At 41.5% G+C, this 27488-nt stretch overlaps 1 protein-coding gene across 5 annotated transcripts in view; it reads left to right on the plus strand.

Annotated features, from left to right (window-relative positions):
- The window catches only part of PRDM15 (PR/SET domain 15), a 35642-nt gene extending 24093 nt beyond the window's left edge, over positions 1-11549 (plus strand). For 4 of the 5 annotated variants that reach the window (XM_021540340.3, XM_021540336.3, XM_021540338.3 and 1 more), the window contains 9 exons: positions 737-900; positions 1453-1532; positions 2110-2229; positions 2924-3055; positions 3557-3640; positions 3819-3994; positions 5218-5298; positions 5629-5841; positions 6314-11549. In XM_021540340.3, the coding sequence (XP_021396015.2) occupies positions 737-900; positions 1453-1532; positions 2110-2229; positions 2924-3055; positions 3557-3640; positions 3819-3994; positions 5218-5298; positions 5629-5841; positions 6314-6793 (1530 nt within the window). In that variant the 3' untranslated portion in view covers positions 6794-11549. The remainder of the gene's footprint in view (positions 1-736; positions 901-1452; positions 1533-2109; positions 2230-2923; positions 3056-3556; positions 3641-3818; positions 3995-5217; positions 5299-5628; positions 5842-6313) is intronic. The other variant, XM_021540337.3, reaches the window with a different exon arrangement.
- Positions 11550-27488: the final 15939 nt, after the last annotated feature.

Raw genomic sequence — 27488 nt, forward strand, 5'->3', positions numbered from 1 at the left:
AGTGCAGCTCCTGGCTCTGTGCAGCCCCTGGAATCCCACCGTGTGCCTGAGAGCATTGTCCAAACACTCCATGAGCTCTTTCTTGCTGCAGTGACCAGAACCTGGGGAGCCTGTTCAGTGCCCAGCCGTCCTCTGGGGGAAGAACCTTTTCCTAATACCCAACCTAAAGCTGCCCTGACACAACTTCAGGCCATTTCCCCAAGTCCTGTCACTGTCACCACAGAGCACAGATCAGTGCCTGCCCCTCCTCTGCCCCTATGAGGAAGTTGGAACTGCAATGAGGTCTCCCATCTGTCTCCTCCAGGCTGGACAGACCAAGTGCCCTCAGTGGCTCTCACAAGGCTTCCTCTCCAGACCCTTCACCATCTTTGTAGCCCTCCTTTGGACATTGTCTAATAGCTTAATATTGTCCCTATACTGTGGTGATCAAAACTGCTCACAGTACTCGCGGTGAGCTGGTGGAGGTTAAACATGGCTGTTCCACAGTGCATGAACAACTCGAGCTCCTCTTCTTCTGCAGAGGTGGAGACACCATCTCCATCTAGAGAAACTGAGTGAATTGATATCCTGTAGCAGCGTGCCTGTAATGTCCAAAGAGTTTGGAGCCTAAACCCAGCTGTCACAGGTTTTTCATCCAGTGGCACACAGGATATTTATGTCTGCTCGATGTTACCCCCTCATTGCTATGCCCGAGGACTTTCTTCCCCCTTCCATTCACTATTGGTTCATTCCCCAGCTGACCTTTGGCAGAGGGAAGGAGTACCTGAAGCACATCATGGACGTGCACAAGGAGAAGGGTTACGGCTGCAGCATCTGCAACCGGCGCTTCGCCTTGAAGGCCACGTACCACGCGCACATGGTCATCCACAGGGAGAACCTGCCCGACCCCAACGTGCAGAAGTAAGGCTTGTTCCACTGAAAAGAGCTGTCTGCTCAGAGTTCTAATGGTTCTGCCACCTGGGGTGCTCTTAGAGAATTTGGCTGTGCTAAAATAACTGTGAAATGGGGGGTTAAAAAGTTTATTGTGAGCTTGAAATGCGTGTCGCTAGTGGTTGGCTTCACACAGATTGATGGGTCAGCAGCCCCCCTGGTTTGGGCTTTGCAAAGTGTAAATCAATTGTTTTAATAATTTCTTTCGGAAAAAAAATGAGTTTATTGCAATGCCAGACTGCTCCAAGCTTGTTCTCCCAGTTTGGACTTCGCGAAGTGCAAATCAATGATTTTAATAATGTTTTTTGGAAAAAAAAAAAAAAGAGTTTATAGGAATGCCGGACTGCTCCAAGCTTGCAGTCAACTTGGGGGTTTCTTAAGGCTCATTTAGAAAAACCTGTGCTTCAAGGAACTTTTGGAATAATTAGCATTAGCAAATGAAATATACTTAGTGACAGAGATGCCTGAGAATCACCTCTGTTTCAAGAGAAGACTCACAGATTTTGGTCTCTTTGGTTTCAGATACATCCATCCATGTGAAATTTGTGGCAGGATTTTTAACAGTATAGGAAATCTGGAAAGACATAAGCTTATACATACAGGTAAAAATGATCTGTTTCTTTATAATTATCAATACTAAAGAGAAATTTCTGTAGCCAGTGCCTGCCTTTTGTTCTTTTCTTTTTTTTTTTTTTTCTCTAGAGGGTTACAATAAGACAAATATAATATTTATTCTTTTAGAGTAAACCAGTTTTCTAAAGCAGGGAATATTAATGAAGAGATTTGATCTGGACACACAATCCAAATTCCTACTTAATATATTTGTAGGATTCACCTAATTCTGTATTCTGCTCTTCCCCAAATTCTTATCCATGCTACCTTCTTGCCATTACACAGGCTGAAACCTGCTATTGCAAAATCATTTTTAACAGCTCATTACTATTTCATGCTATTCAATCTTCTCCTACCTCAGGGTTTAATTTTATTTTCTCACAAAAAGCTAGCTTTTCTCTCTCTTCAAAGTCTTCTAATTTAATTTGGGCTACCATATCCATTAAGGTTGTAAGTATAGGTGGACTGTTGCCCTCTAATCCACCACTTTAATCAATTTTTAGGAGATGCACATTGCTCATTAACATTTTTTTTTTATTTACGTTGTCTTTTAAATTTATTTTCAAGGTGTAAAAAGTCATGCTTGTGAGCAATGTGGCAAATCATTTGCTAGAAAAGACATGTTAAAAGAACATATGCGAGTCCATGATAATATCCGAGAATACTTGTGTGCAGAGTGTGGCAAAGGTATGTCTGATGCCTTGTTTTCCATTCATTGTGATACTGAGTAGCAGGTGAATATCTGAGTTAAAACAACTTCCATGCTGAGAATAGTGGCAGTGCTGTAAATCCTGCTTTTTTGAGAGGTAGAAAATGTATTAATCAGGTGCATTGTTGTTACATGAGCTGCCCTAATTTTGTACAGTTTGGTTTCATGGCCTGTAAGACAACACTGATTTTAGTAGCTTTTGTTTCTGTCAGGTTGAGGAATGCCTGATTTGCAGCACAAAAGTGAATACAAGTTGATTTGTTCATTCTGAGCTGTTTATTGGCTTAAAAAATAGAGTAATTTCTCTCTGTAAGAACCTTAGGAGTCAAAGTCACTTTGACTTTTTTAATTTCTTGTGTTATAACTTGAACAAGTCTGAGCTGGTATTTTAGTGAAAGACAGTAGTAAGTCTGACACCTCTAAGGATGTTTTATCTTTGCTTGTCCCTGCTGTTTTGTTTCTCTAACAGTGATTACTCAGATGTTTTCCAGAGCTTTTTTTCTGGAATTAAAATAATAATGATGAAGTGCATTGCTACATAAACAATTAAAAATATACAACTGTGGACTCGCAGCAAATATGAAATAGAGCTGTTGGTTAACAACATGAGCCTGAGTTCTCCCCTGAAGGTGGGAGTGATGGACTAAGTGTCCTGTGCCTTCTGTCTCACAGGAATGAAGACAAAACATGCTCTTCGTCACCACATGAAGCTTCACAAGGGGATTAAGGAATACGAGTGCAAGGAATGTCACCGAAAATTTGCACAGAAAGTCAACATGCTGAAACATTACAAGAGACACACAGGTGAGGACTCCAAAGATGGACAAAAGCTGCACTGAATCAGTTAAATCTTTCCTAGGAGAACTCTTGCCTAGAACAGTCAGACAGTATGACAAAAACTAATAAAATATGCGTCTTCTGCTCTTTGAAAAGTGAGATTTTTGTCCTGTCCTCAACCAGGACCACGTGTTCTACAAATAAATGCAGTTTAGTTGATTTCAAGTTTGTCTTTTATTTTTTTAAGGTTCTTGGTCTTGGGTAACTCTACAGTGTTGGGTTTGTTTTTAACTTAGTTTCAGGTTGTGATTTCCCAAAACAAAATTTTACTTCCTACATCAATTTCTCTGGGATTTGTTTTCTGCTGGATATAGTGGAATGGTTTAGCTAACAATAGCTGGTGAAGCTGGGCTTCTGCCTTTTTTTGTCTGTGATTTTTATTTTTTTAATGCAACTAGCACAAAACTCAGAATTGTCCCAGATGCCTTTAGGCTGCTTTCACAGGTGCCAAACGTGCTTTTCATGCAGGAATCAAAGATTTCATGTGTGAGCTCTGTGGCAAGACGTTCAGCGAGAGAAACACAATGGAGACTCACAAGTTGATTCATACAGGTAAACCCTCTAAAAAGCAGTATCCAGTATTAATTTTGCTCCTTAATTTTGATTTAGACTGGTCACTCTTGGAACTAATGTTGCACATCCTGTTGTCAAACATAAATTGTTGCTCTTTTTGAGGTGTTGGCAATCCAATGCTCATCCATTGGGTTTCCTTCCTTCCCTCTGCCACCAGTAGGAAAACAGTGGACGTGTTCAGTGTGTGATAAGAAGTATGTCACTGATTACATGCTGCAGAAGCACATCCAGCTCACCCATGACAAGGTGGAAGCCCAGAGCTGTCAGCTGTGTGGGACAAAAGTTTCTACCAGAGCATCCATGAGTCGACACATGAGGCGTAAACACCCAGAGGTGAATGAGTTTGAGTGGTGGATTGTGGAATTAAAATAATTATTTTTTTAAAAAGGAATGTTTATGGCCTTCAGTGACTTGAAAAGAATTTCTGTCTTTTCCTCTCTTTTTTTTTCTCTGTTCTTTTGGGCTCAATTTTAAGTAGTGTCTGTGAAACATGGACTTAACTGAATCAGCCATTTTGCTATCTGATTCTCAGTCCCTAAAAATGAAGTTCCTCTTATTTAAATATCTATTATTATTTAAAAAGCTCATTTAAGCTTTTTAAAATTAAAGCTTATTTATTATTAACGCTTATTTAAGCTATTTAAATAAGCTTATTTTAAAAGCTTATTTAAATCTCTTTTCCGTTTCTATCCCAGCTTAAATATATGTTTTTTCATGTTTTGTCTCCATCCATTAGTGAGTGTAATGGATTCTTTTTTCTCCATTGTGTTCTCTGTATTCAGAAGTGAGCTGAAAGTGGTGAATAGAGAGGTGATGGTAGCATTTGCTGATGATGCAAAATTATTCTCAGTATTAAAGATGAATGCTGACTGAAGAGAATCTGGATTAGAGGGATGTTTTATCTGACCCCCAGCAGGGATTTTTCTGTGTTCTAAATATTGTGTTTCTCCTCAGCATTTCTTGTTTAGGTTTAACTAAGACTTGTCTGTTCCCTTTGAAGCTTTTAAAAAAATTTTTCATTACCAATTTTTCATTAGCACTGCTTTGTTGTTTTATCATGATGACTGTGAAGGAAGCCAACAAAATGCTTTGTTTATTGATTTAGGGATTTAAAATGCAGGTACATATCTGAAATCCAGAGGGCAATTTGTCTCTATTCTTTGATGAGCTGAGATGTGTAGATTCATCTGAAAATAATGAAGTAGTAGGACACAGTTGATAGGTTTATAAATTGCAATGCTAACATAATACTTATTTTTTTCCAAACACATTACTTTCTGTAGAATTCATCACTTCCCAGAGGATTATGTTCTGTCTAGAATATGAAAATGGACATGTTATTTTACTGTGTTTAAATTTTGCTGGATTTCAACAAGAGGGAAAAGATGATATGCCAAAAGGTTATTTAAAAAACCCACAGTTAACTCCCTGTATTAAGTACTATGTGTAAAGTGTTAGATTACATCACTTTGGCTTGGTGATGGAGTTTATTAGGGAAATGCTGTGCTGTTTGACTGTGGTTTGCAGTTCTGCAGCTGACACCTCTTTGTGTTCAGATTCTTTCAGTGAGGATTGATGATTTAGAGCCGCTGCCAGAGACAACCACCATTGATGCCTCTTCAATTGGGATTGTTCAGGTGAGTTCCAGGCTTGCTGCAGGGCGAGGTGGGACAGCACTTTTTGGGTACATAACACAGCTGGGTGTGAACTGATGGGTAAGGTGCTTTTTTAGAGAGTCAGCCTCAATGGAACATGTCCAAGCAGCCACAAGCTGCTGATCTGCTTGGCTGTATAACAGGCGGAATGTAATTACAGGGTGAGGTCTCAATCCCTGGAGTCAGGATTTTGCTAAAGTTTGTTTCTTTGCTTGAGAACTGACAGTAAAGCAGCTTCAGGTGATTGTGTCTTACTTGGAACCTCACTAAGCAAAAGGACTTGATGTTTTGTTTGGAAATGTGTTGCTCCAGCCGGAATTAGCCTTGGAACAGGGTGAACTACCAGAAGGGAAGCAGCACATAAAAACTCCTAAACGTGGCCAGAAACGAAAACAAAAGTCAGGTGAGGAGGAGGAAGCTCAAGTGCCTGAGGACCCTGCCTTCAGTGAATACACAGAGAAGGAAGGTGAATTCACAGGGAATGTTGGAGATGAGACTAATTCAGCTGTACAGAGCATCCAACAGGTGAGCTGCAGGAGGAGGGTGATGGGTGACATTGCTTAGAGGGATGACCCTTCTTTTGGTTAAAAAAACATTACAAAAGACCGGTTTGAACATTTGGAGATGATTGGATAAATTGTGGTAATACCAAACTGGGTTTAAAGACCCAAGAAATTGGACCAATAAGCTCCTCATGTTTGTTTTCACATTTTCTGGTGTTAGCATCAATTTGTTTTCATATCTTCTGATGTTAGCATCAACTTGTTTGCTAGATATCACTGGCTGAAGCTGGATTAAAAGAATGGAAGTTAATTTGTCCGTTTGTTCTGAATATTCCATATCTGTCTCCCATCACCATCTTACTTCTACACTTGGAAGTTGGTCCATTCCAAGTTTCCTACCTTCCCATCTGTGTGCGACTTCTCTTGCTGGCACCACGTGAGCACTTCCCAATCAGAATCTACAAGGCTGAGGCCACCTTTGTGTTTCTCCTCAGGTGGTGGTGACCCTCAATGACCCCAGCGTCACAGCCCCCTCCAGCTCCGTGGGACTCACCAACATCACCGTCACCCCCATCACCACGGCAGCTGGCACCCAGTTCACCAACCTGCAGCCCGTGGCCGTGGGCCAGCTGGGCACCCCGGAGCGCCAGCTGCAGCTGGACAACTCCATCCTGACCGTCACCTTCGACACGGTCAGCGGCTCGGCCGTGCTGCACAACCGCCAGAGCGACATCCAGCTCCCGCCGCAGCCCGAGGCGCCCAACCCCCAGTCCGTGGCCCATTTCATAAACCTGACCACCCTGGTGAACTCCATTGCTCCCCTGGGGAACCAGATGTCAGAACAGCACCCCCTGAGCTGGAGGTCAGTGCCTCAGACTGATGTCCTGCAGCCCCCGGCGCCGGCCACGCCGCAGCAGCCGGGCCAGCAGCCCGTTCAGACAGAGCAGCAGCAGCAGCAGATGTACAGCTACTAATTTATACTTGGGGAAGTGCTGGCACGGGCAGTACTCAGAGACACAACCACACGGACCTTTGGAAAATTTCTACTAGGATTGTTTGCTGGATACCAAACAGAGATGGGAAAATGTTTATCCGATGAAATTTAAGCTGAAATTGGCAGATCACCCTGCAACACCCCTGTCTGAGATTCTCATGCTGTGTCTAGGCCTTGCACTGTCTTAAAAAATAACAGAAAGGAGAGAAAAAAAAAAAATCTCACCACAAATTTAGCAGCTCCTTACAGTTGTGCACTAAGATTGAGATTTGACAGGTGCATCATCACACACCTTAACCAAGGCAGGGAAATCCTAAATTTTGCGGCACTTGTGATGTACAAAAACCCTTTCAGCCATACCATGTCACTTCTTTCCAAGTCTGGAAATGACATCTGAAGACCTTGTTCACAGTGGGTGGAATGTCCTTGTGGTCAGATGGTAGAGACTTGGAACGTGAAGACACAAAGGGGCAAAACAGGAATTGTCTTTGTTTCTTATCTTCTTTAGGTCTTGTATCTAACAACATCAGTAAAGTAGGTGGAATATGGGGTTTTGGGGTGGGCATGAGCGTGGTGTGGAAGAAAAAATTATGAATTATTTCCATTTTAGTTATGGAAAAAACCCTGTACCCATCAGGCAGAGTTAGTGCTACTTGAGCCAGAGAGCTGGTCTAATGCTGAAGCAAACTTTTCTGGTCTTCTAGTCAAGTTTAATCAAACAAATTACAAATTGAAAGAAGAATGTGATACAGTTTTATGTAATTTTTCAAACCTGCTCTTTCAATCTTGCTTTTAGGTAATAGGCCTGAAGAGCAATCAGTCCCCTTTGATGAAGTTCAGGATGTGAATTTTTTTCAATTAGACTTATTTCATCCTGTAATAAACATTTGAGAAAGCATTCTTTTTATATATATATATACATATATATATATATATATATATATATATATAGCTTTTGTATTTTACTGTGTTCCTGGTGAGTATTTGTGTGAAAAACACTGTTACCAACACCATTCATTAATTCTTTCATCCCCATGTCACCAATTCTCATGGGAAAAATGTATGGATTCTGTTCCTTCTGTTCCCAAAATTTATTTCCAAAGTTCACAGTCACACACAAGGTTGTGTGAAGTGCAAGAAAAAGAAAAAGGAATGTCTGAAGCATATTCTGTGTCCTGCCACATGGAGTCAGTGTGCCCCAGTGTGTGATGGGCAAGGTTTGCATGACTGCTGGGGATGCAAAGCGTGGGTTGGGTCAAACATGTCTGTGCTGACAGAGCCCCTTCATTTCATTCTTCATCCATGGATATGCAGTCTGGACTTTTGCATGTCAAGAAGATAGTGTTATTCCCACAGGGAAAATGAGCTGGTAGCAAAAAGGAATAAACTAAATATATATATATATATATATATATAATATGCATATATATATATATAATGTTGTTGCTTGAAATCCTGAAGGGCAAACCCTACTGTGGCTGAAGAACAGGGTCCTTTGGGGCAGCAGACTGAGCCACAGAACTGTGCTGAATGGTTTTATTTTTCCCTGAGGATAAGCAGCTGCTGTGTCTTGACAGTGAGGATGGATTGGTGGTTGTAAAAATCCTGTCTGTGCTTATTGTATTTATGAAAAAGTTCTATGTTTTAGCAGAAATATGAGTAGGAATGACTTCAGTTTTGAAAGTCTCTATTAACATGGACTACTTGATCCCTAAAGGTTGCCTTACAATCTCTACAACAAATTCTCCCAAAGTATAAATGTCTGGATATAAAAATTAACCTCCAGTGGTTTTCTTGGTGCCATGGCTGTTTCCAGAGGCTTGGTATACCAGGCTTTGTTTAAAGCTGCAGGACAGGGATAGGAAAGGGATTTCTGGTGAGAGATTTTGGGTGTCAGAGGAGCAGAACTACTTTTAATTAAATGTCAACAGGTCTATAAAATACCTGCATGGAAGGGACCAGTATTTGATGGGACAAGGATGCATATCAGAAAGAAAGGTACCTTTTAGCAGTGTGGGAAGGAGAATTTTTCATTCCCTGCTCACTTCTGTCTTCCTTAGGTACTTTTCACACAAATACTGTGAGATCATGTAATTTTTTAGCCTCCCAATATCCTGAGTACAGTTCCTGAATTATTTCACCACTGGCTTGAGCTAGTTCAGTTTCTCCTCAGCTGTCCTGTCCACAAATACTTCTGTCTCACACCAAACCAATAGGCAAGAGGAAGCCAGGTTTTATTTATGAAATATATTGTTTATGTACTTGAAACTTTTTTATTTTCCCCTGCGTTTGGTGCCTAATTGGTGAAGGCGCATTATCTTTTGTCAGCATGGAAAAAAGGGAAGGAAAGCAAATTCTGTGATTCTGTGAAACTGAGAGCTCCTGGGCTGAGTTGTTGTGGTAAATACAGAACTTTTACACAATCAAAGTTTTGTTGAGACACATGTAAATGGTGATTAGGCTTTTAACTGGGGAGGAAGAGGTTTTTTACCTTAGCAGAGCCCTTCTTCTCCATATTGATACTACTGACAGTGGCATTTGTGCTGCATTTAATCAACCTGCATTATTTTAACACATAATTTCCTGCTTGATAAGAGTTGCACTCAGAGGAAATCAACCTCTAGAGACCTCTCTGGCTTCACAAAATCTTTATCCTATTATAACTCCTTGGTTTTCTGTACTCTTATGAGGTTTGGCACTCCTGCTATGCCACTTGGCCTCAGTGACCTCATCCAGGCAATAGGATCCTTCTTTCTGGCAGTGGTTGATTCCAGGTGATTTTAGAAGGAATGACCCCACAGTAAGTGTTTGCATGCTGGTTTTCACATAGAAATGTCCCTCTTCAGTCTCTCAGCATCCCCAAAATCATAGAACAGCCCAGGCTGGAAGGCACCTCAAAAGATGATTGATCTTGTCCAGCCCTTTTCTGGGGAGAGGGAGCATAGGTGAGGTGACAGAATCATAAAATCATCATTAACCAACATCCTGTCTAATTGCATCTTTTAAACCTCCAGTGACACAGCTCTGGGAAGGTTGTTTCAGTGGCTGATTATTTTTACTGTAAAAATTACCTTAAATAATGTTCAGGAGAGGAAAATATAACCACTGGAAAGGCTTTGGTTAGGCCAGGCAGTAGAAAGCTCTCTAAATATGATCTTCCCAGAGAACTCATTTGAGACAGGATTGTGAGTTTCTCCACAGCCTTTGCTGTGGTGCCTCATCGTCTCTCAGCATGATTTTATTATTACTCCTGTTATTAACATCCCTATGAGAAAACAACTGTATCTTGGGTGTGCTGCACCATGGGGAAAAAAAAAAAAATCCAGAACAAATTATTTTGTTTGCTTTTTGTTTCAAATGGTTTTGTTGGAAATTGCTGCCTTTTCAGACAGAGCTTCCCTTGGACAAGCAGTGACTGCTCTCCCAACTAAGCCTTTTCCAGGTGAATACCAAAGTTGTACTGATGCTGTTTTCAAACTGCACAAGAAATAAAACCACTCCATAAGGGATGTGCAATCTAAATTTCCTCTGCCAATTTGTTCCCTGCCTTTTCAGCTGTAGGATGTGAAGGCTCCATTGTTTTGCATAACAGCTGTTCAGTCACAAACTGGAATTACTTTGAGCCAAAGGAGTGATGTTGTGTGGTGTTCTGTGTATTGTCATTGTTTATTACTGAGACTATTATTTAATTGAATGCTGTCTGTGGCACACTGGGCTCTGAAGTAAAGGAGCATCGAGGTACAGAACCCTTTCTCTGCCAGTGTTATTCTTTACTGTTCCTTAATTAAGATATCAAACATTTTTTTTTTCCTTCAGATCTCTTAGATTAGCCCCAAAAGCAGTAAAATTAACCCTCATCCTGTGGAACTTTGTACATCCCAAATTAGAGAAACACAGGGGTAGCATTCTAAAATATTTATTCTGTAGCTTGTTATTGGTAATAAGAGAAAGCAAAAGAGACTGAATTTTTCATGGTTTTTGTGCTGAGTTTTCTCAGGAGAATTGACTGTATCAAGTGTCACTACGCTTTCTAAAATTATTTTTTTAACTGTGGCACTATGAAAAGTGAGTATTTTGCAGAAACCCACCAGCCACTCTCCTGCCAGTCTAACCAGCCACATTTCTGTACTCTTTTATTGTTCCAGAGATTGCCTGAAGTTAACATCCAGGTAACAGTTGGATTTATTTCAAGAACTGAATTTCCTGCCAGGTTGTCAGTGATTTGTTCTGCATACACAAAGATGTCTCAATTTCTCATCTGGAAAACCAGGACTGGAATAAATCCCACACATCCAAGTGTCAGCACATCCAAACTCTAGGTACCCCATGCAAATGCATGGGGTGAATACCTTTGTGAATGCTTGGCCAGTGATGAGATTTCCTTGGTGCTGTTTACAGTAATAATAATGTCAGTCCTGATTCCTTTTGGCATTTATCATTGATTTGGGGGTACCTGTTGGAAACTCTTTAACCCTTGTGTTCTTGGCCCTCTCACAGTTGGCCTCGTCTGTAAAAGGAGATGAACGTGGGAGGAGGATCTGCTCATCCACACCATGATGAACAGCAAAACTGCTTGAAAAGCTTTCATTGGACACAAACATGCAGCCAAGTGACTTGGATCTCTGGAGTTACCAAGGTTTGCTTCCACACAGGGGCTTTTGCCCTACAGCAAACCCAAAGTCTCATGGTAGCAGCAGGATAAAGGGAAAAACTATTTCTATCATGTTTCTCATCAACTTGATTGTCTTGAGTGTTGATTTTGCACTGTTCATGTCAGGAAGCTGTTAAAAAATCAGTGCAGCCATGGTTGGAAAGGATGTTTCTTGCTCAGATGCTTTGAGAAAGCTCTTCTGGATTTATTTTCCCTCCTGGGTGCTGCAGGGCTGTTCAGCATCTGCACTGCTGCTGTCTCAGTTCAGACAGGATTCTGCAGTAGAATCTGAAATCTCAGAATGTCTCTGTTTGGAAGGGACCTTAAAAATCATCCAGCTCCACCCCCTGCCATGGCAGGGACACCTGCCACTGCCCCAGGCTGCTCCAAGCCCCAGTGTCCAACCTGGCCTTGGGCACTGCCAGGGATCCAGGGGCAGCCACAGCTGCTCTGGGCACCTGGGCCAGGGTCTGCCCACCCTCACAAAAAATTTCTTCTTAATACCAAACCTAGCCCTACTTTCTTTCAGTTTAGAGCCATCCCCCTTGTCCTGTCACTACAGACCCTTATTTAAAGTCCCTTTGCAGCTCTCCTGCACAGCTGCTCATGGCTGAAACATTGGATCACTCATCCAAAGAGTCCAAGCTCACTGTTGCTAAATTCCCAATATCTGAGCAGAAAGTGTCCTGGAGATTTCAGTGTTGCCCTCAGAGTAAGAATTCCATCAACATTTTGGGGTGTAATGCCCTTGTATTCCTGCTTTATCCAGGAGCTGTGTTGGCCAGTGCTTGGTTAGCTGCTGACACTTTTGAAAAGCTGATTCTTGGGTGCAATGTTCATAGAGCAGCTGATATGAAAAGCAAGAAAAAATACTGGGTTTGGAGGTTTATTTAATTTAAAGCCGAGTTGTTCAGTCCTAACATCTTTCTTGTCACTTGAGTGCTTTCCTGTGTTTTTCTGTTTACATGCAGGTTTTGATTCTAGGATATCCTAGATTCTAGGATATTTTAAGATATCCCAGAAAAAAAAAGAAAAAAAGGGGGGGGGGGGGGGGGAAGGAGTAGTAATGGTAGAATGAGGATGTGCAGGGTGCTGTTACTGAGAGCAGCCAGCTCTGCCAGCCTTCCCCTCAAGCCACGAGCTCATTTCAGTGCCTCTCCCAGCACAGCCTTGCACAGAGCCCAGGGGAACCTCAGAGTCTTCAGGATTTGTGTCCTTCATGTTCAGTGCATGTAAAATCACAGAATCCTTTTAGGCTGGGAAAAACCTCCCAGCCCATCGAGTCCAAGCTGTGCCCAATGGCCACCTTGTCACCTGCCCAGAGCTCTGAGTGCCACCTCCAGGGATGGGCACTCCAAACCTCCCTGGGCAGCTCTTCCAATTCCTGACCGCCTTCCTGTGAAGGAATTCTTCCTGATGTCCAACCTGAGCCTCCCCTGGCACAGCCTGAGGCCTCTTGTGCTGTTCTTGGTTATCATGGAATGGTTTGGGCTGAAACAGATCTTAAAAATCACCCAGTTCTACCCCCTGCTATGGGCAAGGACACCAACTATCCCAGGTTGCTCAAAGCTTCATCCAACCTGACCCTGGACACTGCCAGGGATCCAGGAGCAGCCACAGCTGCTCTGTGCCAGGGCCTTCCCACCCTCACAGGGAAGAATTCCTTCCTAATATCTAAACTAGACCTACTCTCTTTCAGTTTGTACCCATTCCCCCTTGTCCTGTCACTCCAGTTCCTCATGAATTGTCCCTCTCTGGCTTCCCTGTAGCCCCTTCAGGCACTGGAAGCTGCTCTGAGCTCTCCACACAACCTTCTCCTCCCCAAGCTGAACAGCCACAACATTCTCAGCATCAAGAACGGGATTCAAAACTGGGGGGAAAAGAAGGGCCTGAGGGACAACGAGGCACGTTGGAAATACAGCTAAAAAATATGTGAGAGAAGACAAGCTGAGCCTGCTGTGCTGAGCTGCTGGCTGGCTGCAGGGCTGCTCACTAATGAGTGATTATTGCACAGAACCTGTGCTCTGTCACCTGTACAGGGAGAAGCACTGATGTGTGCTCAGCAAATGTGCCATCAATTAAACCCAAAGGTTTGGACTCACACACTCCGTGTGTTGTTATGTGCAGCAACATGCAGAAAGCAAGCAGGGAGATGCCCAGTGATAAGAGAATGAGGAAGGCCCACGTTTCATGGCTTTTGGGAATTGTGGAAGTGAGGTTGTTGTTTTCTCATTGCCCTTTCTCACGCACAGAATAAACCTCTGTGATGCCTGCATGCAAGTCAGGCACAGGAGACTTCTCAAGGGGGTGACACTGGAGGAAAGGGGGGATTTACAATAAAAAAAAAAAAACCTCTAAAAAATCATATCGATTTATTACCGGAAAGGGTGGGGAAGTACCAACCCCAGATCCTTGTTCTGCCAAGGGAGATACAAAAGAATGACTCTCAGTCTGTTATACTACTGGCTGGTAAACAAAAAATAATAAACTTCTTGCTCATGATCCTTTTCCCTTCTCTCCACACCAATGCCCTGACCCTCATCAGGAATAAAAGGAATTTAATTGAAAAGGAATAAACACCTTTGTCTGACCAACATAGGGATGGCACTTGTGCCCTCGTTAGGGAGTAAAATTCAGGATTGCTGAACTGCAAATATGGGTGCATAGACTGGGGGTGTTTGGGCAGGAGTGGGTAATTTTTGGGGCTGTGTGTGTCTTTAAAAGTGAAGAATAGCTGCTTTATTGCTCTCCTGTGAAGTACATGCTGATGCAAGCAGATTTTTGCTGAAGAGACTGGAATCAGTGACAAAGCACCATTTTTAAAGACATGGGGAAAAAAAAATAAAAATAAAAAAGAGAAGATCTTATATTGCATAACCAAAGAGAAAAAATGGAAACTCTGTCCTGAAGGCAAATACACCTATTTCTTATTCATTCTCCTCCCTTTTTCACTACTTTTTTTCCCATGAAATAAATGCAAATCCCAACCTGCACTAAGTTTTCCCCTAGGCATGATATAGTTCTGTGGTTATTTAAGTAAGAAGTGGGTTGAATAGAGATATGAGGTGTTCCCAGCAGAAAGAGCTGGAAAGGAGTGGTCTATTTACTGCTGTTGTTCTAAAGTCATGCACTCACCCCTGAGAGCATTTGTAGGTAGTAAAGGGGATAGCTGTCATTCTAATTATACAAAACACACATTTCCTTCTTAATTTACTTTGTCTTCTCACAGTGCAGCCACTGCCTACTTGGAAAGGTGTCTAGAAATTAAGTTGTAAGCATTTTATCAAAAGGAAGAGTGGTTTAAGGAGTAATTCAAGTAGAGCAAGAACTTGCTGTTATCAATTAATGCTTGAAAGAAATCACAAATTCTGGTTGCACAGGAAATTTATCAGTCTGGAAGCACCAAATCAATGTGTGTGGTCTGTGCTTGGCTGCAAATCCTTCCAGGATGCTTCCAGCTCTCCATGCCTTTAAACGTGCCTCTGTTTGGGGTGAAGGATATTGAAAATAGTGGGGGTGAGCCTAAACTAACAGAAGGACAAACAGAAGGATTAGAGGGTGGGTGGGGTACAGATGGAAGCGGGGAGAGTTGTGGGATGTGGAGACAAGGAAAGGGCAATGTGGGAGGTTCAAATAAAATAAAAAAAAACAGGAAGGGGATGTGAGAGGTTCAGGTGGGATGGGAGAAGAGGAAAGGGCAATGTGGGAGGTTCAAATAAAATATAAAAACCAGGAAGGGGATGTGAGGGGTTCAGGTGGGATGTAGGGAAAAGGAAGTAGGATGTGGATGCTCAGGTGGGATGTACAGACAAGGCGAGGCTGTGCCATTATGGACAGGAGGATTTCAGAGTTTCTCCCACAGTTTTCCCTGTGGTGATTTTTGCCTCTGGTCCTTGGGATATTGTGGATAATGGTGTTGGTCAATTAGAATAATTATAACTTGAGATATTTTGTTCCAGTGGTATTAATACCGTGGCTGGAATAACTTTAATAAAGTTCCTTGACCACAGATTATTTAATGTCCAGCATAAACACTACTCTTCCTGCCTTTCCCTCTGTCTTTAAGGATGCCAGGAGTTCCTGTTCCAGGGAAAAGGTTGGTTGTAGAAGTTTGGATTGAACTGTTACAACGTGAGGAGACTCCCACTTGGAATACCAGACCATCGTTTCTCTGGGAAGCTTTCCAGTATTTCCCCTTCTGGTAGGGGAACACTTCCAGAGGGGTATTTTTAGTAGCTGGAAGTACAAAGAGTACAAAGCCAGCTGTGTGGATGGTGCCTGTCTGTCACCATGGAGCTGGCACAGCGATTCCTGCACGTTTTCCCACTTTCCCACTCCCTTTTTTCAGCCCGGAATTATGTCAGCACCCACGTTTTTTAATCAGTGGGATCAGCACGAGCATCAGGCAAGACACAGTCAGGCTTTTACACTGATGCTTGAGGCTACTGGGCAGATTCTGGCTTCCAGATCTGTGTGAGAAAGTGCAGAACCTCCTCCCAGCTGCTGTTGCCATCCTCTTCCCCAAGTCTGCCTGAGATCCGTCAGCTGATCTGCTCAGAGCCTCCTGAAACCCTAAAAACTAATCCAGGGTGCTGGCAAAAAGCAAGGCAGGGAGTGGCTCAGAGCAGCTGATCTGGCACCTCTTTAGTAACACAGGGAAGAGGAGGGAGGTGGAAAACCATGGAGAATGGGCCAGAAGAATTTTTTAAATGAAGTTTGCTCTTGTTGTATCTGTTCAGAGTAGCAAAAACCCCGTGGAACTATTTCTCATTGGCTTTCATTCCTGTGGCTTCCTTCATACAACCATGCAGCCACTTGAGCAGAAAACTGATTTCTCTTCATATCATTCCCCCATAAGAACCAGCTCTTTCAGCTGCAAATCCCTTTTTTTTTTTTTTTTCTTTTTTTCCTTTCCATCAATTTTCTCATTAATTTAGCAGCTGTGCCAATTCCAGAGCTGCACCCTGAGAAGAACAAGAAAATGGAGCCAGCCCTGTTCAGTGGGATCCCACTCTGGTGTCAGTGACTGGAATTGCACTCCTGGTGATGGTTGCTTTGGCTTCCTGCGTGGAAAGAGGTTTTACAAAGAGGTTTTACTCCCTGCCATGGAGTTCAATTATAGGAAAGGTGAAGCAGATGTGGTTGTGCACCCTCAGCAGATGTTTGGGATGGGGATCGTAGGACTGCTACCGTGTGGTTGCAATGAAAATGTTACAACTTGTGGCTTCTGGCAAGGTGTAAATGTTTGCAAAATATGGCCTTAGATACTTAAAATAAGGTATCCAGTAATAAAAAAAATAAAATCACCAAAAAACATTCATGTCATTGAGGAGACTCTAATCTTGACTGCTACTTTTACAAGAGAAACTCACAGAAATGTAGCAGAACTAAAACTTTTAGGCAATGGCCCCAGGAAGTAAATTTGAGAATGGATTGATGCTGCCACATGGGAATGGGAAGAATGCTGCTTTGTAGGGAAATGCAGGGAGGAATTTTGCAATCACACTGGGGAGCACTTGAAAGAGCACCTACAGCTGGGAAGAGCAGATCATTCCTACCTCACCTTTCACACAGATTCTGTGGGAGAATATTCCAAGACTAGGAGGTAATTCTGACTTTAGTTTACCTGGGAAATAACACTGACTTCAGTTTACCTGCACCTGAGCTTTGCTAACCCCTTCAACAAGGCTTTGTACCTGTTTTTTTTCTCTTCATTCCTGATTATTCTGGATTTTTGTTTGTACTGACAGCTATTACTAATTTGGAATGACAGTGAAGAGGTGATGTCATGAGAACTTCTGCTGAGGTTTTCTTTTCTAAGATCAGGGCCTCAGCAGGTGCAGATTTTGACAAATTGTTTTTAATGGCAGAGTTTTCTTCCCTTTCAGGGATAAGAATTTTAAGTTTAAATTAGGATTTGTAGGAATCTTTACAGAAAAAGGGAAACTTTTATTGTTTCTATGGTGTTTTCCTTAATACACTGGTGTTATCATGATGGTTATTGTATTTTACAGTTTTCAAATAGCATTAAATGTACTCAAAAAGAAAACAAAAAATTCTGATTCTGCAGAAAATTACAGGCAGACTGTGGATGTAATAGCAATAAAGTACCAGACTTTTTAATATAGCTGGTTTGGCTCTTGTGTATCCTGCTTTTTAGTCTTTACACTGTAATCAAGTGTAATTACAGGTGTAGACATTTTAATTAAAGGTGAATGAGTTTTAATTAAAGGTGAAAAAAGTAGAATTGGCCCAACAATGTCTTCTGTGACCTGAGTCGAAGAGTGTCGTAGTATATACCAAAGAAAATACTGATTTTTACAAGATTTTCCTGTTGAATCTATGAAGTGCCTTTGTGCACAAAGTTGTGCTTTAAGGTACAAAGCACTCAGGGGCTGCTGCATTTGTGGGACAGTGGGAAATCTGTTTGCCACTGGGATTTGCAAGTTTTACTTGGTGCATTATCAGTAGATAGCAATTAGCAGCTTCTCTGCTGAGGCAGCCCACAGAGTAGGAAGTTACTACTCTAGTTGGCCAAATTGTGATGTGAAATTCTTGATTGCCATTTTCTTTTCCTCCCCTAACTTCAGCATTCTTTGGATTTGGCTCCCAATGGGGAGTTTGTGCTCAGTCCTTGTCCCACCATCCTTGCAACAGGAGATTACCACGGTAGCAGAGATTTTTCAGAAATGAAAACCACTGGAACAGATCACCCAGAGAGGGCGTGGAGCTGCCCCATGGGGATATTCCAGATGTGTCTGGACAAATCCTGGGCTCTGGGAGGTGGGACCAGATGAGCCACCGAGGTCCCTCCCAGCCTGACCCACTCTGTGATATTTACATAACATTTGTGACCTTGAATTCAAGTTTTCTTTCTCTTTCTCGGGTCTAAAATTATCTTTTTAATTTTTTTTTTGGCAAAGATGCAACTTTTCCATATATAAGAGCATATGTGAAAAACTTTAATATACCCAATTCAGTGATAAACTTGTAGACCATAGCCAGATGCAGAATGTTTATTGTTCGTCTGAAAAAAGGGCAACAAAATCTGTTTCCCTGGTTAGTTAGAAATGTTTGGGAATTTTTCTTTGCTCAAAGAGAAATCAGACATTTACACCGAGCTCTTCTTTTAAGTTTGATGTTCAAACATCGCCGAGATTATTTTCAACTAAAAATGGTTTGTACCTTGACCACTTTTTAATGTCCTGTTAAATAAAATCATTTATACATTCTGTGCTCTTTCTGTACCAAGCAAACCAAGACAAGAGCAGTTGCTATATATTTATTAACAAAATTAACATAAATGCCTATTTAATTTTGTTTTTCCTGCATCTTGAGGGTGTTCAATCCTGATCAGAAGTGGCTTCCTATTGCTATGACATTATGGGGACACCTTCTGTCCCTTTCCTTACCATCTCCCTGGGTGTAACTCTTGAGCAAGACAGTTCTTAGATAAAATAATTTCCTGCAATATTTTTTTATCTGGTCCACAGTAATTTTTTTCATGGGTTTTGCTCTTTCATTTAAGTGATATAACTGAAAAAATAATGGCAAAGAAGAAACAACTGAATTGAGTTACTGAAAAACGGTGAAACTAAACAGTTTTGCAAACCTCATATGGACAAATCTGATGTTGGCTTTGAAATAGTGAACAACTAATCAATACAAAAAAAATAATTTTTCAGAATCTTTTGATATTTTTTTCCTTATGTCTCTCTATGTCTTTCAAATATTCATAGCTTATCATCCTCAAATCCCATTCTCTATTATCTATTATTTTTTCATATCAAAGTTTGTGATTATATTAATGACATAGACTATCTTTTTTGAGGTTAAGAAGAAACACTAATGAGGATGAAAATATTTCCATGCAAGGCAATGTCAGACCAAAGGGTGGTGCTTTACAAAGATATTTTATTTCTCGTGTGTGTCATACTAGAATTAGAATCAATGTGATATTGGAGTATTTATATCAGTATTTATTGGAATAAATACAGTGGTGGAACAAAGTCAGTTCTGTTTTCTGATGGTACCTAAAGTCCATGCTTTGCTTTATTAAACTTTGCCTTACTGGGTCTATAAGAATTTCCAGTTTCATCTTAACATTTCAGATAGAATGTTTGAGAATGTTTGAAAATATCTTTATGACCCTAAATTTAGACTATTTATATTCACCTAATGCTCTGATACCTCTCTTTTCGTTAATCTTTCCTTAAATGAAATAAGGAATGACATACAAATTCTGTTTATAGGGAGGGGTAGTTCTGCTGTTAAATCAATATGTGAGAAGCTGTAAATAAAAATTTTTATTTACAAGTGGATTACACATGTAGTACCCCATTGTCATCTTTTTAAATCTATAAGACTAAGCATATAATACAGATCATGATTTATGATACCTTTTGGATTGTCTGCATAGTTTGATTACAGTTGTTACAAATAAACCTTGTTGCCATTATGTCTAATGTCTTACAGGAATTATATTTCTTGCAGTGGTTATCTTTGATAATGATGGCCTTTAATGCACACCAATCAGTCTTTACTCACATACTGCCATGATTGGTCTATTTATTTTAAAAATGAAGAAGGTTCAGACAAAGTTCAAAGCCCTCAGAATTCTGCTTTGCTGCCTCTGTCGCTAAGCACATTCTTTGCTTGAAAAACAGGATTAAACCTCAGCTTATTGATTTAATATTCCATTTTTTGCATTTGTTAGTGGGCAGCTGGGCTGATGGAACCCTTGAGTCCACAGCATTCTGCCAAATCTTTTTTCTGCATGTTTTTTCAAGTTCCAGCTATGTAGTGAATTTTATTAATTAGAAGAATGTTTCCCAACTTAGTAGGCAGGCTCTCCACCAGCCCCAGGAGCTGGGGTAGGGCACACTATGAAAGAAGAGAATTTTGAGGGCAGGGAAAACTGCTTACCTTTCCCACCTGCCTGCAAATATGTTCCCACAGTAATGAATACAATTCTCTTTGAAAAATCACCCATGCAGCTTCCCCTGACACTTGTGGTACCTCTCACTGTGTCAGGTTCGGTTTCCCCACACCTAAATCTCCTGACTCAAGAGCCCCAAAATCTTCTCTCCTCTTCACACTTAAAGAATAATTAAGAAAGTTCCACTGAAACACACCAAGTCCTGGTGCCAGCAAATTAAAATGAGTTTAAGCCCTGTTGCTATAGGACACATGAAAGCACGACACGAGCCACCTGCTATTTGCAAGGTAAAGAAGAAAGTTTATTTTCTGACTCCAACTTTTATACTTTTCCAAAGGTGACATTGGATTGGAGAGGGGATGGGCCACCTCTCCAAAGCCATTGGATAAACTACTAGTACATTAAGTTTCTCTACCCCTATGAAGGAATGCAAAACAATATGCTGTTTATAGAAATTGTGTGGGAAAGTTTTCTAACAGAATGTAAACTCAGAAAGCTTTAGAAAATCTTAAAAATCAGAGCAGCAAAGCCCCATGTGGCAGCTCTGATCAAGGGGTGTTTTTCCATCTGGCTAGCTCAATATTTTAGTTGACTCACCTTTTTGTGCCTCTGTGTTTCCATATACACAGGACCTTAGATTTCTCAGATCCTGTTTCAAGCCCTTCCGAGGAAATAAGGGCTGGTCTGCCTCAGGGAGCTGTTGTGAAATACAGCGGAGTGTGAATTTAAAATGCAGCGCTTTGCCTGCATTAACTCCTTGTGGGGATGCTCTGTTCTGCACACAGAATGCTCAGCAGCTTCCTTTAACCCACTCTGCTAAGATTAGAATGACTAAAACCGGGTAATCCTAAATAAAATAGGCTGTTTACATTTATGTCTTTTTTCTTTAAACAACCTGGATGATGTTTACATTTTAATCAGCTGTTATCCTCCTAAGGAGTTTCACCCATTTCCCATGTGCTGTCCCTGCTGTTGGATTTGGTTGAAAGCAGTTCCTTGCCCCAAATTCAGTGTGCAGCCTTGCAAAATTGTGCCAAATCAGAGGCTGAGGGTCAGATTGTTGGGAGCTGAGGGGAATACTTTGAATTTGGGCTGCTGGCAGTGTGCTGCTGAATGGCACCCTGTTTCACACTGCAGAAATGCAATGTACAGCCACTTCCACTCTCAGGTGTGGGCTGTTTGTGGACTGAGGCAGAGGCTAATTAAGGTTTAGTTCCCCCCTTGTCACATAAATCCTGACTCATGTGGTGCAGCATCCTGACCAAATATAAACCCATGAAAGCCCAATTCAGTTTAATCACTGTGCAGCCTTCCCATTTCTGTTGGAATCACCTGCACTGCCCTCATAAACCTTGACTAGGAGCAGAGAGAAGTGAAGGGAGGGGACAAGGTAAAAATATACAGAGAAATAAACCAACAGAAGTGCACGAACAGGCACATCCCTGCTCAAAAGAATGAGGAGCATTCATTCAATTAGTCTGGACAGATTTTTCAACTATGAGATGGTGGGTGAGAATGCAGGAGCTGGTTTGTGCTGTTTGCAAAATTTTCAGCATTTTTTTTGTAGTTGATGTAATTGTCTCTGTGTTGGAGTGAGTTAATTAAATGTTACTGCAATATTTACTGGTGTCTGTTCGGTTTTTAAAATCACTTAATTCTATGTTCCTGTCAGTTGATTTTCTGCCAAAACCATCTTGTCTTCTATTTTGGCTTATGTTACCTTAAGTAACCCAGTGTGGTTTTATGAACATGTTGCTCTTCATGCCTCTGATAAGGAGGAAGAAACTGTTACAAATAAAAAAAAAAAATGTTGTTTATTGTCACTGGGAAGGTAGTTCATGAAAAAATTAAAACACATGAGCTCAGAAAGTAGTTCACATATAAATGTTTCTTATAAAATTCACTTAGTGCTCTGTGTGCATAGGAACTTATGAGAGATCTTTAGGTATTTTTTCACCTATGTGAAATAGTTGCAGAAACATTTCTATTTTATGGACACCACGATTTAAGTAGGATAGGTCCTGTCATCCATGGGCAGCTCTCAACTCAGAGGAACTGGGAGCTGAACAGGGTTGGTTTTCCTCACAATTCTCCTTGTGGGTGACAGTGCATCCACCATCCCAGCAGATTTTTTTTACTTATTTCTACCAGCCAGAGCTGTCTCCCTCATGGTAATATTTCATGGTGAGATTCCTTCTGTCCACCTAATCCTTTCAAATCAAGGCAAACACACCCACCTACCGCTGCCCCAGTTTTTCTCAACTCTGTGGTAAGAAAGAGCATTTTTAATGCATCCTCTATATTGCAAGCTACCTCTTGTGTTAAAATTATTGTCGTGGCTTCAAAGGTGATGTCCTGCCCGTGGCTGTATTGGAGCCACATTCCAGTGGCAGCCTTTCATAGCAGATGCCTGCATTGTTTGAGTAAGGGCTAAACTATGGGCTGCATTTGCTGTGCGTGCCATTCAGCTCCAGAGCTGGGCAGGGGAGGAGCAGAGCCTCCCCAGATGAAAAGCTGAAGGGTAATAAGGCAATTTGTGGGACTCTGCTCCTGGAACAGATCGTTCTCTGCTTGCTGTAAACGAATCCATTTGGCTTTCTTTTGTAAAATGTGTCAACTGAGCCCACATTTCATTGGAATCCCCTCGGTGCAGCCACAAGATAGGTGTCTCTGCGATTTATGGGCTGAAGTTGCTTTTTGGGGTAGCTATCAATGACAAAATCCCATCAGTGGATGCAAGGCAGCACAAATGTGCTCATTTTCCCTCTGGAGATCAGCTGACAGATGCATTATATTTTGTCTGGAGAACTCAACTCACTCCAGCGACCTGAGAGTGTGAAATTTCTAGTCCTTAAGAGGAGTAAAAATCACACATCATGGGGATCATAACTTTAGAAAATAAAGCCCATTAGGACAGATGGAGGGACTCCTCTGGTTGTATAGCCTAAACATGGGAATAGGGAAAAGTCAGATGTGGAAGGAAAGGAATATGGTGTGTCTTCAAAGATGTTTAGGAACAGTGAAACCATTTGACCTCCATGTCTGTGCTAGAAAAGATGAGAAGTAATGAGCATCAGTTACAAGAGAGGTGCAAGATCTATTGCAGGTGAAGTTTCAGGATTTCCTGTGTTTTAATAAAGATTTGAGGGTTCTGACCCTTTAATAAATACATGAATCTGTGGCTCAGAACTCTGTGCCAGGAAATTCCATGCACTGGAGTGGATGTGGGCTGTGATCAAGGTTTTATATTCTTGTTCTTCTTGAGAGAACGTCCTGATGAAGAGCAGAAATGGACTTGCTGTGCACCCGCTTGGTTACATGAGCCAGACAAGTCCTGTTTGGCAAATGAATTTTATGTATTCGTTTCTGAGACCTAAAGATATCCAAAGTGTCATTTTAGTTCTTATCATCAAGAATATTTTCTTTCCCTGCCTCCTCTTCTTGAATTTGTATTTAGTCCTTTTGATTCTTAAGTCTTTGATTGGGTGCAGGCTGTGATTTCACCTTTCTAAAAAGGGAGATTTCTGCACAGCTGTCACCCTTGTTAGGTAGATGGGAGGCACCTGTGGCTGCTCCTTGCATGGGAGGATAGGATATTCCTTTACATATGTGTGAAGTTTTCCCCTGAATGCAGTTTTTTAACTCTATTTACACCTAAACATAAAACCACTTGGGATTTTCCCCTTGTCACATGTCAACAGTCAGAGCTTTCTCCTTCTGCTGTTAAAATTGCATTGTGTCCACAGTATCAGAGAGCTCCTGAGCTCAGGAGATCTGAGGACAGAGCTTTTTAAATGCAAAGATTATCTGGTGGCTTGCTGATCGCTTGTGGTTAACCACTATGTGAACTTAAATATAAAGACAGAAAGTGAAAAGATTTAAACAAAAAGAGTCAGTAAGTGGAGTTCTGGAGATGTACAGCTGACATTTATTCACTGCCCCATCACCCTGATGCTCCAGAGACTATGAAGACTGGAGATATTCCAGAACTGTCTGGATACAGCCCTATGCCATGGACATTTGCAGGGTTAAATGTCCTGTGCTCTTTGCAACACTGCCAACAAGAATTTTACTTTTTAAAGAAGTAGGTCATGTATTTCTAAAAATATAACAGTCAGACATAAGCATGCAACTTCTTCTGCTTCTGCAGAAGAAAGCACAGTCCTCATGTGCAGCTTTTTCTTTTGGTTGGTTGGTTCAGGTTGTTTAGGTGTATTTAAAGGAAGGTGTAGGGTTAGCTGGAGGTGGAGAACGCCCACAAAACAAAAAATTGTAGCATGTCCTACTTGTGAAGGGATGGTCAACAACATTTTTGAGTATTTTTATCATGCACAGAATCAAGTTTCAGAAAACAGCAGGGGGTTATGCTCTCATTTCTGTTTATATTTTTATGATTTTCATTTAATGTGCATGGGTAATTCAATAAATGTTTCTCCTTGCATAGAAGCCGATTGCATGACAGCAGAGTTTGCTTCAGGAGGGTTGTTGTGCTCATGAAGCACAGAAATTCTCTTGCTTCTGTGTGTTTGGTGAGTATTTTCTTCACCAGAACACTCCCTACCTCAACCAAATGTGTATTACTTGGTGTGCTTTCCTGCAAGCTAAAAAGGGAGGGACGGGTGGTGGTTTTGCTCTGGTTTTAAGTGCTTGGAATATATTTAGGATTTGTGGATGTTTTGGTGATAGGAAGTGGGTGCATTGACATAATATCACAAATTTCAAATTTGTTGGTTTTTTGAGCAGGTAATTATTCTGTTTAGGATATTTGCTTACTGATAAACAATCCTCTAAACTGAATTAGTAGTGAAAAAGAATATTGAAACTGTCTCAATGATATATGACTATATTAACAAAACTGGCAGCTTAATTAATAATGTTATTAATTAATAAATCTTTCAAAAGTTATTTGTATTGCCGCTAAATAATTCCTGTTAAATTCAGAAAAAAAATTTGCTTGACAGAACGGTCAGAAACATTCTGCCAATGAAAGGCTGCTACAAGATCACATGAGGAAACATGGTAAGTTAAAATAAAACATACTTTTCTCAAGGTTAGATAAACTACAGGTCAGATAAACTACAGAGTTACAAGCACTGTTATATCAGCTAAGAAAATTGATATATGAACCTAATTACATTTGTAACTGTGTTACAAATGCTGGAAAAGTAAGAACTGTGAGGCATGGAAATTCCATTTGTTGTGCCTTCAAACCATAAAGTTCAAGGGGCTTTTCTCTCTTGCAGATGTTTATTCCCCTCCTGAACCTCTGTTGTAAATATAATTTGCGCCATTCCTTGTATGAAATATGGAATATTGGATACTTGTTAGATTATGCCCATTTGTATTAGTTCCCCCCTTTGCAGGCGAGCCTGGGTGTATATTGGAAGCTGATTTACAAGTAAAAGGATGTGGCTGGGCCAGGAGATGGGCCATGGCTGGAATCCAGGTGTTGACCATTGGGAATCCAGGTGTTGACCATTGGGACTCCAGGTGTTGATCATTGGGAATCCAGGTGTTGACCATCAGGAATCCAGGTGTTCACCATCGGGAATCCAGGTGTTGATCATCGGTGCTGATCATCGCACAAACGGCCCAAGATGGATCTCATGGAAGTCCTCAGACAGATCCATGTGAATGCAGCCTTCCCATAAAATCTCATCAGGGATTCACTTACTCTGGACACTGAATTATTCCTCCTCATCACCAAAAAAAGAAAATCTTATTAACCTATAGACTCTGAATAGAAGAAAAGACTGATTGCTGAAATCTTGGCCTCAGGCGGAATTTTCCCTATAAAACCCACTTGTGCCAGGATGGAGGTGTGTGGGCATAGGGGAAACCTCTGCTGAGGCTGACTCCTTGTTGCACACCCAGGGTCGATGCCCGGGCTCGGCTCTGTTCTTTCCTTGTGGCTGGCTAGATAGAATATTGACCGCTAATAAAATGATTTTTTATTTTTAATCTGGCTGAATAAACGCCCATTTATAACAATTTGCTTTCAGGAGGCGGGGCTGGGTGAAAGCCCAAGGTGTGTTCCAGCTGCTCAGGCTCACTCACACAGCCCGGTCCTTCCCTGAGCTGACCACAGCCTCCCTAGGCTCCCGGAGATTCCCACAAGGCAGCGATGACTCGCTGGGAAAGAATCCCGCATCAGAGCAGGAGGAAAGCCGGGCCATTGCTGTGGGACACGCAGGAAATGTGGCTCTGTGCCTTGGGAACGGGAATATTCCAGCCATGCAGGCAGACCCGGGGACATTCAGGTTGTACAAACACACAGAGAGCTTTGTGCAGACTTGCTCCGTCAGGGGAGATTCTGCTTGCCAGCTGCATTCTTAAGGAAACGTGATTTTTCACTGACTACAACTCCACACATTGATGCTTAGACGCTGCATTTCATTAGATTCGACTGAAGGTGCTTTTGAAAAGAGATTGGCAATAAATCCAAATTGAGATTTTTATTTTTGTGTTATTAACTAATGAAGCTGTTTAAATATGCTGGGTTTTTTTTGTTTTAATTAAAGCATAACACATTAAGATAGGATATATTAAATAAAGCACGTGGCTAACTGAATTATTTGTATCTGGGTACTCTGGCTGTGATTAAAACTGAATTGCACAGTGTGCTTGGCTGTCTTTGTATTCTGATAATTCTGGCTGTACAGGCAAGGAAAATCTCAAGGTGGCTGGAGTAGGAACAAGGCTGATGGGAACCTGTGTCATGTCCCAGTGAGAGAATTTGGCTGATGGAGCTGGGAGGCATCCCAGGGTCCCAAGCTGCTCAGGCACAACCTGAATCCATTCAGGTGCTGCAGCCAGTTAGGTCCCTGGGTCATGATTCAGCTTTCTTTAGCAATTCTGGCAGCAGAATTCACGTCTGCGTGTTGCTGCAGAGTGCCAGTGCAGACATGACATCCCCATATTCCTATTGCATAACATCACGCTGATAAATACTGAAATTCCCTCGTAAAGAGCTTGCTAACCTATAGGAAATTATTCTGAAATAAGCTGTGATGTGAATGTAAATGTTGTAGATATTCTGAAATCGCTCCCTACGTGGACATATTTACATGGCAGACAACTGAGTAA

The sequence above is a fragment of the Lonchura striata genome, chromosome 2 (assembly GCF_046129695.1).
Source record: "Lonchura striata isolate bLonStr1 chromosome 2, bLonStr1.mat, whole genome shotgun sequence".
NCBI lineage: Eukaryota > Metazoa > Chordata > Aves > Passeriformes > Estrildidae > Lonchura > Lonchura striata.